The sequence below is a fragment of the Sinocyclocheilus rhinocerous genome, unplaced genomic scaffold, assembly GCF_001515625.1.
Source record: "Sinocyclocheilus rhinocerous isolate Xijiao unplaced genomic scaffold, SAMN03320098_v1.1 scaffold1272, whole genome shotgun sequence".
In the NCBI taxonomy this organism is placed as follows: domain Eukaryota; kingdom Metazoa; phylum Chordata; class Actinopteri; order Cypriniformes; family Cyprinidae; genus Sinocyclocheilus; species Sinocyclocheilus rhinocerous.
In genome coordinates, this window is record NW_015623071.1 from 21,443 (window position 1) to 33,233 (window position 11,791).

Genomic DNA, 11,791 nt, shown 5'->3' on the forward strand with positions numbered 1-11,791 from the left:
ACAGAAAAAAGGCTTCTAAATAAACTATTTTGATAAAGATAAATCTGTTGAAATGATTCCTCTTTAATGGAAAGATTGCATCTAATGGAATACTTTTCCATCTGTGCATATATGAAGGTCTGATGCTCTACTTTGTTTCTCCAGAGCATGTGCACTGGTTTGTGTGGGTTTATTTTATTGCTTAGCCCTGTTTGTTGATCCATTATCCTGCTTAGAATCAATACCTACAGCAAATTAGTGAGATCATTTATTGACATGGTTGGAACGTTATTCATCTTCCGTTGGTTGTGCTTTTAAACGTCATAAGTTGTAGGAGTTAAATAATCTTCAATGCTCTTCTATGATACACCCACATTCTTTCATAAGTCATTTTAAAGGATTAAGCTGTCATGATTTGTACAATAATTAGTGTTGTGCACTTCTGCTTTTGTGTCCGTGTAGCTGAATAGAATACAAATAACTGATGACTTCAAACTATTGGGTCATTGTATAAAAAATAAGTTTAGTATAAAAAAATTTAAATGGTTCATTAATAAATATTAGAATGTTAAATAAATATTAGAAAGTAAATGTGCAGTCTGCTATGAATAATACTTATATAAAAATATGTATATGCTGATTATTACAATTTCTGTCAGAATGTGAGTGAAATTTATCGTCACCATGTGTGATTGATCGTCAAAATTATCAGTTTCACATTTTCTGTAGAATGTATAGAATTTATGCATGATGCTTGGGGGACTCCTGGGGAGATGTTTTTCAGATTGGCTGATCTGATGATGCTGGGAAATTCACTTGGTCTTGTCCCGTGATGGCAACCCCACAGGCAGCCAAATCTGCTATCAACCGCTCATTTTAGTCAATAAAAATGACCTGTTCTTGAGGGTTCTTTTGTCATGTCCAAAACATCCAGGGGGCTCCCATAATTTATCTCCACATTTACTCTTCCAGGGATTTGAAAAGGTCACAACATGCTCAAAAAAGGGGGAATTTTCTCCATCTGAAGCAGAATATTGGTGATACCTCTTCATGTTAAATAATGTTGTTAGCTTTGGGCTTGGTGAAATGCAAGGTAAGTTTGGTAAATGTGTTGTGTGTGTAACAGATCTAGGGGTTGTCTTGCAACACTTCTCTGTAATATTAATGGAGCTGTTAACTATGGGGACTTACATCTCTTCTTTCCTATCAAAGAAGACAATGTTGAAGTATTAATGACTATTAAGTACGGCATTTAATGAATGAAATATTTTACTGATCACTTCAGGATCAGGAAAAAAATGGATTACTGGTCATATGAGAGAATAAACGTCCACTTGCCCATTCAGATATCACAGATCTGTGATCTGTTAAAACTGAAATCGTTTTACAGACTGATTAATAATGAAAAGACTAAAAAAAAAGTGAATTTTTTTCCAGGTAGCATGCAATATAATGCGCTTGTGTATGTAGCGCTTCATTTGAAAGAGGAAGTACGGAAGTAAATATTTATTACTATTTCCTCATAGACTCGGATTTTCCCTGATGATGGATACAACAGGTAGGCCTATATAAATTCGCGTTAGCACTTCAGGAAAAGTATAAGAGTCAGGCCCGGCACAACCTGAGCACTAAACTTGAGCATCACTGCGGGTCAACGGAGTTTTAATAGCCTAATAAACCTTGAACAAATTATGTGGGTAAGTAGAAAAAATGTTTTATGTAGGCTAAGTAGATACATATTTCACGAAGTAATGGACATCTTAATCTATAAAAAAAATTATAATGTTCTTTTTTGCACTCTGCTTATTTTATTTATCTGTTTGTTCTTTATCTTGCAGTCTCCGCTGTTTTTTGGAATATTTTTCTTCTTCTTGTCGGAGAGCATCGTGAATGGAAAGAATCTGGGATGTTTCGGTGAATGTGAACATGGGTTCAGCAAGATTCACAACAAGCTACTTCAGTCTTTGCACGCACACAGACACCAGCGTCTCCGGGCCGTCCATCATCAGGCGAACTCCTGTGAAGATTTCGCTCGGGCTTCATCAGCAGCGCTCAATGATCGCTCACTGTCCCCCTGGCGGATAAGGTAGATATAGCGCTCTAAATTATGGTATGATTTTAACAAAACCATAGAAATCAGAACCCTGCAAAAAGGTGCTGATGACGTAATCGAACCGTACTTCCTATAATTTTAAACATTTGATTTAAACGTTTGAATATTTTGCAGTAAATATATATTTTTGATACATGGCCTACTTTTATATGTACGTTCAGAAATAGTTTAATATTGTAGCTATCGTTTTTATTCGATTAGCCTACGTCATTTTCAGTGCATCATGCGCTGCGTAGTTGCCTCATAAGAGTTCGTCTTGTACTTTAGTTTTTTCTCTAATTTTCAAAACCTTTTATAATTTTTATTTTTTTTTTGCTTCAAAGGAAAGTTTGTAATGTTGCAATTAACTGAGAAGCTGACTATGTGAATTTATAGGCCTATTTATTTGTATGCCATATTTATTTTGGGGGGGAAAAAATGAATAAAAAGCCTTCAGATCAAAGCTGTTGAAAGCATTATGAGGCATGTTTAGTAGCCTAGTGTTTAAATAATAATACAAAATCATAAAATAAAACAAGTGTGTAAATGTGATATCTATTTAACCAATTTCAGTGACTTGTTACATGAATAATGTATCTTTATCTCTTGTATTTTCAGAACAGTGGAAAATACAGACATGTACCCCTCAAAATACGAGGAGGCAGAGTGTCTGTGTAATGGATGCATCATTAACGGGGTTGAAAATAGGACCTACAACTCAGTGCCTGTGAAGCAGACTCGCTTATTCCTGAAGAAGGTTCCTTGCCCGTCTGACCCGAAAAAATACTCCTTAGAGTATAAACTTGTGACAGTGACTGTAGCCTGTACCTGTGCAGTTCCTCAGCAGTAAGAGAGGATAGGCTACTATATAGACCAAGATTGTAGAGACATGTCTCATGTACCATGTTGTGTTTGTTTTAAAATGCAATTTTTTATAAGGTACTTACATTGTTTGATATGCTTATATTTATAAGCTGAAAAGTTGCATGTGTCACATGGTTTATTTTTTAAGCTTACAAACCAACATAATCTTTCTTGAAAGGAAGATGTATTTGTATTACTGTAAAACACTACTTTATTTAGACTTTATTTATTTATATGATAATAACTTATTTACTATTTATTTAACTTATGTAGCCTAAATTATGCAAATATGTGAACTTTTGATCTTGCGCCTTCCTGTCCTTGTTTGAATCAGGTGTGAAATTCAGCTCTGTCAGTGACAGGAATGGTTATATTAAGTTTGTTTCAGTGATAACGATAAAATGTATTCGTATGTTTTTTTCCCCTCAACTTTGCATTTTGTCCAGATGGTATTATATTCATGTTGTGTAAAACAAAAATAAAGTCTATGCTGATCTTCACTCATTCATTTGTCCATATCTGTAAATTCCTCTGTGGGTAAATTTCAAACACACCTGAATGATATTTCACCACAGAATGAATGAATAAATAAATAGTAGCATTCTTCTGAATACTGTTTTGCAAAAAAATACTAATATAGCCTATTAGTTAAAATAAAGTGTTTATAAATTATGGTAGCATTTGTTTTAGTGCCTTTATGCAGAAGTATAGGCTATAGTATAATAACTAACCTCCTTTTGAGATTACAGAGATTTCCTGAAAATTTAAAATGTGGATGATAATTGTCATAAAAATGATTGGCAGTGTAATATATATATTTATATATATAGAGAGAGAGAGAGAGAGTGGCTTTTAATTTGTCGGACTTTGTGGGACTTTTATTTTGAAAGGCTTCTACCGTATTCACGTTAAAGCATTGCGACAAAGTAGACAACACATTGATACCTCATGTATTTCTTGAATGTAGCAAGTATGAACAAGAAAGAAGAAAAATGATAGTAGAAATAAGGAAAAATGGAATTCAGGATCTTAATTTTAAGGTTTTAATAAAATGGGCAAGTGAAATAAATAGTAATGTATTCTTTGATTTTATAAGAGGTACAGAGTTGGTAACTAGAATTTAAAACTCTGTTTCACACTCCGGAGCAGAAGGTGGCGGTAATGCACCTATTTGAGTTGGTGCCAGCCGCCGTTAAAAACCAAGAAGAAGAAGACAACGCATTGCAGTGTGGATGAAAATGACCACAGCACTAATAAAGTCTATCAGTATATTAACGAAACCTATTCGAGGTAAGAAAGAATATAATTCAATAGTGGTAAAAAGTGTCAAAGCACAATTTTCTGTGTTGTTGGCTGTGTGTTGGCTAAATTCAGTCAGTCTCGTCTGGCAGAAGCATTACTCGCTGTCGCATGTTAAGAGAAAAAAATATTGTTAGCTGCTTTCTCATCCTTATGTTTTTCCAAAAGTGTATGACTTTCTTTAGATGTCAGGCAGATTTTTTAGGTAGGTTCTGGCAGACTCGGTTCACTGTTAACTTTCAGTGTATATATATTTTCAATAACTTAACAATTGAATGTTGACTGCCCAACATCTAATTTTCTGCTTCACGGAAGAAAGAAAGTTTTGCAGGTTTGTGTGATGTTTATGTTTTGCACATTTTTTAAATAGTGATTGCATGCACACTCCTTTTTTAGAGGCTCAGCTGTGCGATGGTCATAGCACACAAACAGCACTTGTGTCGGCTCTCCAGAGGAACCTGTCAGAGCTTCAGGAGCACATGTCTAGGGGTGAAGAGCTGGTGGAAGCCCGACAACTTCTGGAGGAGGTCAAAAGAGAGATCACATGGGTGTGCAATGATACGGATGACCTAACCTGGAGCTTTGTCCAGGAATGTCTTCTCTTATTGCTCTGCCTGGCACGTCACCTCAACCGCCTCCTGGAAGCCTTTCACCAGAATCCTACTGCACCAAATTCTGCGACCCCTGAAGCAGCTCCACCGCTTCCTCCAGATGTTCTCAGTGTGGCCCAACAAAAAACACTGGGCACTGTGCTGCAGTTTGTGGTCACACTGGGTCTGTGTCCATATTTAGCTCCTGGGGTAGGAGTGGCTCTGGGGCTGCGCTCAGCTTTCGGGGCAGCAGTGGAGGGGGCAGTCCGACACGATGTGGCACCTGAAGGGGAACGGCGTTTACTTAACACCACTAATGTGCTGCTGGAGGTGTCTGCACTGTCATCCCTAGCAACACCTGTGTTTACACGCCATTTGGGTGACATCATGGCAGCTCTGTGTCAGTTAGCATATCGACCCAAGCGCCCTGAAGGAGATGGTACAAACAGCAATAAGGTAAAAATACACAAATATTGAATCCTTTTTGACCACTTTATCCTATAGTCTCACTTTAGGTCCGGGGTTTCTAAAACCATGGAAAGTCTGGATTTATCAAGGAAATTTAAAATTGTTCCAAGACCGGAAGAGTAATGAAAAAAGTTATGTACAAAAATAATTGTAATAGTTTTAGTTAACCCTGAATTAGAAATATATGTCAATGAACAAAACTTAAAAGAAAGTTAGAAATGTTGACTTAGTTGGCAGATACCTTAAATAAGTTTTTGTTAAAGTACTAAAATGACTAAAACAGAAAAATATCAATAGTAAAGCTAAATAGAAATATAAAAAACTAATAAAAATGGCAAAAGCACATAACAAACTTAAACTTAATCTAAACCAAAAATAAAATTAAACTAAAACTGTCGCAAATCTTTTTGTTAATTGAAATAAAGATTATATAATATAAAAATACAAATATTAGATGAAAAACTGAAATGAAAATGAGAAATGTTGTGTTGGCAACTAATTAAATTAAAGAAGTTTAAGTTGAAGTGCTAAAATGATCAAAACTAAAACTGAAATAAAGATAAATTAAGGCTAAAGAGAAAAAATGCTAATAAAATGAGAAAAGCTCACAAAAATGAATGAAACAAACTGAAAATATAAAAATTAAGGCTAATTCAAAATATAAATAAATACTATAATAGTATATAAATATTACTAAAATAACTGTTAAGAAAAGTTATATTTAAAAAATGATAAAAATATATTTTAAAAAACATCTTAATGCTATAAGAATGATAGGAAGACTCACTGGTATGACATCAAAATTTAAAAAAAGTAGGTTTGTAAGTCCTGTAGGTCACTCTTTCATGTTTCATGTTGGCCAAAGCTAAATGTTTAACCATTTCGGCCTTGCTTATCTACCACAGGGGTTGACGGTAGAGGAGCGCAAGTCCTGCAAAGAAGCACTCCACAATCTTCTTCGGAAAGTGTATCAGCCAATCGTCATCAAAGAGCTGCTTGTTCTGCAAGGGGGTCCTAAACGGGTGTGTTTTGCCCACTATCTTTCTGTTTTCTTTTCTGATGGGTTAGTGTTTGTGTGACTTGATGGAGGCATGTCATGTGTAATCTGTGATTTGCTGTAGGCATCATCAGGTTCCAGAGGTGGAGGCAAGGCTCTAACCCAAGCTCCCACGTGGCTGAGGCGACTGTGTGGACAGTTGCTGTCTGACAGGTTAATGCAACCACAAGGCGTCCAGGCAGTGGTGAGGGCCATCCTAGAGGGGACCGGAGGTAAGGCTGAATTTAGCAGAGATCAGATGGCAAACATGTGAATTTGTCATTTCAACATCTGAAAAGGTGTATGAGGGAATGGAATCAAGTTTACAAGACATTTTACAATAAGTTTTTAGTACAATTCTGGAATGTTTTTGTTTGCTTTATTTGCTATTATTAAGTTAAATGATTAATAAGAGCATTATACCAGCCATTTATTTTGTTACTGACCGCAAAACTTGTTTCAATGCTCGTTCAGTGATGCAAACCAAATATAGTATATTTACAAAAAAATTGTTAAAAATAATAATTTTTTAAAAACATTTAAAATGTCTATAAATGCCCTTTTATTTACTTTTTTTAAAATCATTTATGACTGTTACATATAATTGGTAACCTATTTGTCCTTTATGCCTTGTGCATGATTATAAATACATTTACAAATACATTGCCACCTGTGTTCCTGCTCTGTTTTTTGTTGTCAGTTTTTTTATGAAATGCAATATCCTGGAACTGTTTCCTGTCTCCTCCAACAATTACCCCCAGGGTAGATGCCTGGGGTTAGAATGGATAGAACTAAAAATAGGACTGATGAACTAAAAATAGGACACATGGCAATGAGTGGGCAATTGTGTTTTGCATATTCTGTAAACAGCACAGTGTCAGTAGATTCAGCCAAGTTATGGAATCATAATTTTTTGAATGGTGGTGGAAAACATGTATATTTTCATCCAGTACATAACTAAAAATTCCCAATGTGTTTCCAGTGGATTTATCATGCGATTCAATGTGGCATTCTTTTTTTTTTTTGCCTGTGTTTCACATTTCTGACCATCAGGTGGCGACTCTGACTGGAGGAAATGTGATGCTGTGGCCAAGATACTTGCCGCCTGTCCTCAGCAGTCTCTCTCTGCTCAGAGTTATTACAGTCAAGTGTGTCCACAGGTAAAGTAGTGCATTATTGCCATAATGTGATTTAGAGTTTTGTTTGGTTTGCAAAACATAGTAATAGTCATATAATAACAAAAGTAACAATGTATTGTTATCAGTTTCCTAAAAATCTATGCAGATTGTCTAAGATTGACTCTAATTATGGGATGTAATGTCACTGGATTTAGGTTCTGGAGCTTCTGCATTTCAAAGACAAGCTGACTGCACAGCAGTTCCAGAGAGTGGCCACCAGGGCAGCACTCATCATGGTCCAAGATCGGCCTGAGTTTGCACAGCGATTCCTGCTCTTTCCTCTTCTCTCCCCCCTTCATCACTCTGCAGAGGGAACTGGTTAGTATGTGTGTTAGGAGACTGGTTAAGCATTCTGTAGTGGCTGATTGATATAGGTTGTTATGCTATGACTGAGTGATAAAGCTGCATCAAGTTGCTAATGTTTGTCTCAATACAAAAAGCATGTAGTCTTTTGAGCATTATAAAATTAACTGATAAGCTTTTGCAGGAGATGACCTATCCCAGGATGGAGTGCAGGAGTGGGAGCTGACTCGCTGTATTGAGGATGTATATAAAGTAAGCAAATCATTCTGTATTGTTTAAGCACCATATCATCAATTATATGAAGAAAAAACAATGAAACTGCAATATCATCAGTTACATAAGAGTGGTGTTTCATTCTGGTCAGATTTGTGTGGTGGGTAACAGTCCATCAGAAGTGCTGCTGAAAGCTCTAGCAGATGTCATCTCAACACTGTTCAGTCTCTTTTGCTTCACCAAACAGAATGTCTCTCATTTACGGTCAGTGTGCATTCTCAATTTATGGCTGAAGTATTCATAAAAAATTCAAAAAACATTATATGTTTGGACTAAAAGTGGTTGTTCCTTATAGCACATCATGTCAGGAGATCCTGATATGGTTCCTGTCTCACTCAGAGCACCCGGTTGCTCTTTCGCAGCTGAAACATCTGTGCGGACTGCTGGGAGAAGTGAGTGGAGTCAAACATGGCTTTCAGTTCTCACCTGGCAGTGAAGGAGGGGCCATACTTACAATCAGAGAGCTTATCAGGTATTATTAACTGAGACTCAACCCAACAATAATTATGTACTGTTTTGTGGAAAATTGTAATATATGAGTCAGGCTATATCGATCAGCTAGATGACTCTTTTGTCAACTCCAAAATAAACAGAGAGCTTTGAAATGAACAATGCATGTTTTTAAATCCTTAGTGATGAATTTGGATTTCAATAACTTTGTGTGCATCTCATTTGCTTTCATTAAATTAAGCATGAATTATAGTATATCAGTATAATATCAACCATCAGCTACCCTGAATTACCGTTTACAAAATTTGGGGTTAGCAAGTTATTTTTTAAAACTTCTATAATATGCATAATTCTTTCATGCACCAAATCAGCATATTAGAATGTTTTCTGAAGGAATTTGTGACACTGAAGACTGGAGTAATGGCTGCTGAAAATTCAGCATTACAATCACAGAAATAAATTATATTTTAAAATATATTAATTAAAATAGAAAACAGTGATTTTAAAATGTAAAAATATTTCACAATATTTTTATTGTATTTTTGATTAAATAAATGCTGCCTTGATGAGCATAAGAAAGCTTTGAATGGTAGTGTATGTAGCAAAGCATATCAAATCATTATCATTACCTGTCTCTCTTTCTGTGTGTTTTGGCAGTGATGAAGATGACGCTCTGTATGAGAAGGTCTCAGGTGAGCAGTGGAGAGTGCAGTGTCTGGTGCAGTTATTGGGAGAGATGAAGGACAGTGACCTGCCTGGAGAGTTTTTTCTACTGCTGCTGCAGGTGCTGACCCCTGCCTGTCTGTTTGAGCTTGATGGTTACCAATGTAGCTCAACATTTGTAACTGCTGCTCTAAACTATAACACACATGATAAATAATGGTTCTAAAGATGTTTTTATGACTCTAAAGCAAAACTTGAGGCCTCAAGACTTTGGTGGATGCTGTGAAAGTGGTTTGAATTTGAAAGTGGATGCTGAGATCACCAGTTTTTTTTTAACATGCTACACTTTAGGTGGTGAAACCTCTTGCAACATCTGATATGTCTGTTTCGTGCTGTTTCCAGGATTTAACGGCTGTGGCTGCTGAGCAGGAGGAGGTTGAGCAGGAAGTGGACACCTCATCTATGACCCTGCTGGAGTTAGAGCAGCACCTGCTGGGGCGTGTGAGTGGACATGGACAGAGACTGGCTCTGCTGCAGGTGTTGGCCATCATGTGTGACGGTCTTCCATACACACAGCTGCTCCGCAAGCCCACTCAGGTGTGATATAGAAAAGATCATTCAAACAATGTTATTTAAGCATATGAAATTGTTCCCTCACTTCTCTTCCTTTAAAATCTTTTAAGCTGTTTTATCATTTTGTATTTTCTGCTCTTATTCGACTGAGGTTTTAAAAGGGGAAACATGGGCCATCTAAAAATAGAGCACATCATCTCCTGGCCAGATCTGTTCCACTTAACTCACAACAATGAATATCTTCTCTCTGAGGGTTATTTAGGACATGAGTATGAGACTTTCCTGGCACAGATGTGCTATTTCATCAGTTGTGCTACTTTATGTAGTGATACTAAGAGAAGGTGTGACATTTATATGCCAGCAATACATTGCTCTTTCTGCATACAGGTGGTTGGGTTTATAGTATCCATGCTGCAGAGGGCATGTGTTAGTCTGGAGCGTGGCACTGACAGCCCAGTGGAGAGTCAGACTCTCCGTATGGGAATGGGGCTTGTGGCCACTCTACTTTCTGGAGCTACTGAGGTAATGTATTATTATACATTTTGCTGCTTTACTGCATTAGACTAACCGAGACTTGTCATAGCCTTTACATATTATTGCTCTTTTGTTGGTTTTGATTGCTTCTATTGTCCTAATTTGTAAGTCACTTTGGATAAAAGCATCTGCTAAATGATTAAATGTAAATGATGTTGGAAAAATGTTTGTGGACCTTTAATGTATTATTTATTACCAATTTGTGCCTGTGTATATCTTCTTTCAGCTCACTGCAGATGATTATTCATCAATGGGTGAACTGTTGCCCCACCTTGAGCAGATTTCCCAGCAGCACCCAGAGCCTTTCATCCAGGAGCTGGCGTCTGATCTGAGAGCCACTATTGCCACACATGGGGCTTATCACCCTAAAACTGTCCCCAAAACAGCCACCCAGCACAGTACTGCCCAAAGTCCTGCTCAACCTGCGGGCCACAGTTCAAACTCACTCCCAGCTTGTACACAGTCATCTAGATTTCCTTCCAGACAACAGGACCACTCAAAACCAATCTCACATCCCAAACATACAACAGACTCTGGTGCAACACCTAAAGTTAATGACATTCAGACAACTGGAGGAATACCCAATTATGGTATTTCTGAACCCTCATCCAGTAAAGCTTTCTCTGAGTGCCTGTTGGAGGCCTGTGACCTGGATGTGCCCACTCGAGCTGTAGCTCTGCGTTCACTGACACGCTCCGTTAAAGATGGAGACAAAGAGGCATTACAGAACAAGGACAAACTACTAACAGTAAGTGAGAAATATATACAGTGCTGCTTGAAAGTATGTGAACCCTTTAGAATTTTCTATATTTCTGCGTAAATATGACCCAAAACATAATTAGATTTTCACACAAATCCTGAAAGTAGACAAAGAGAATCCAATCAAACAAAGGAGACAAAAATATATACATTGTCATTTATTTATTGAGAAAAATGATCCAGTGTTAAATATTTGTGAGTGGCAAAAGTATGTGAATCTTTGCTTTCAGTATCTGGTGTGACCCCCTTTTGCAGCAATAACTGCAAGTAACGTTTCTTGTAACTGCTGATCAGTCCTGCACAACGGCTTGTAGGAATTTTAGCCCATTCCTCAGTACAGAACCACTTCAACTCTGTGATGTTGGTGGGTTTCCTCCTATGAACTGCTTGCTTCAGGTCCTTCCACAAAATTTAAATTGGATTAAGGTCAGGACTTTGACTCAGTCATTCCAAAACATTAACTTTGTTCTTCTTTAAGCATTCTTTTGTAGAACGACTTGTGTGCTTGGGGTCGTTGTCTTGCTGCATAACCCACTTTCTCTTGAGATTCAGTTCTTGGACCGATGCCCTGACATTTTCCTTCAGAATTTGCTGGTATAATTCAGAATTCATTGTTCCATCAATGATGGCAAGCCGTCCTGGACCAGATGCAGCAAAACAGGCCCAAACCATGATACTACCACCACCATGTTTCACAGATGGGATAAGGTTCTTATGCTGGAATGCAGTG

At 37.2% G+C, this 11,791-nt stretch overlaps 2 protein-coding genes across 2 annotated transcripts in view; both read left to right on the plus strand.

Annotated features, from left to right (window-relative positions):
* The first annotated feature begins 1,594 nt into the window (after positions 1-1,594).
* Positions 1,595-2,921, plus strand: il17c (interleukin 17c). The gene is made up of 3 exons (XM_016510452.1): positions 1,595-1,676; positions 1,818-2,065; positions 2,690-2,921. The coding sequence occupies exons 1-3, from the start codon at positions 1,671-1,673 to the stop codon at positions 2,919-2,921; spliced, it is 486 nt and encodes a 161-aa protein (XP_016365938.1). The 5' UTR covers positions 1,595-1,670.
* A 916-nt stretch (positions 2,922-3,837) lies between these two features.
* The window catches only part of LOC107748271 (transport and Golgi organization protein 6 homolog), a 19,764-nt gene continuing 11,810 nt past the window's right edge, over positions 3,838-11,791 (plus strand). The window contains exons 1-14 of the mRNA XM_016563369.1: positions 3,838-3,871; positions 4,155-4,225; positions 4,631-5,280; positions 6,198-6,314; positions 6,414-6,561; positions 7,382-7,488; positions 7,662-7,824; positions 7,994-8,061; positions 8,174-8,286; positions 8,378-8,554; positions 9,190-9,316; positions 9,598-9,792; positions 10,156-10,290; positions 10,529-11,050. Of these exons, the coding sequence (XP_016418855.1) occupies positions 4,168-4,225; positions 4,631-5,280; positions 6,198-6,314; positions 6,414-6,561; positions 7,382-7,488; positions 7,662-7,824; positions 7,994-8,061; positions 8,174-8,286; positions 8,378-8,554; positions 9,190-9,316; positions 9,598-9,792; positions 10,156-10,290; positions 10,529-11,050 (2,580 nt within the window). The 5' untranslated portion in view covers positions 3,838-3,871; positions 4,155-4,167. The remainder of the gene's footprint in view (positions 3,872-4,154; positions 4,226-4,630; positions 5,281-6,197; positions 6,315-6,413; positions 6,562-7,381; positions 7,489-7,661; positions 7,825-7,993; positions 8,062-8,173; positions 8,287-8,377; positions 8,555-9,189; positions 9,317-9,597; positions 9,793-10,155; positions 10,291-10,528; positions 11,051-11,791) is intronic.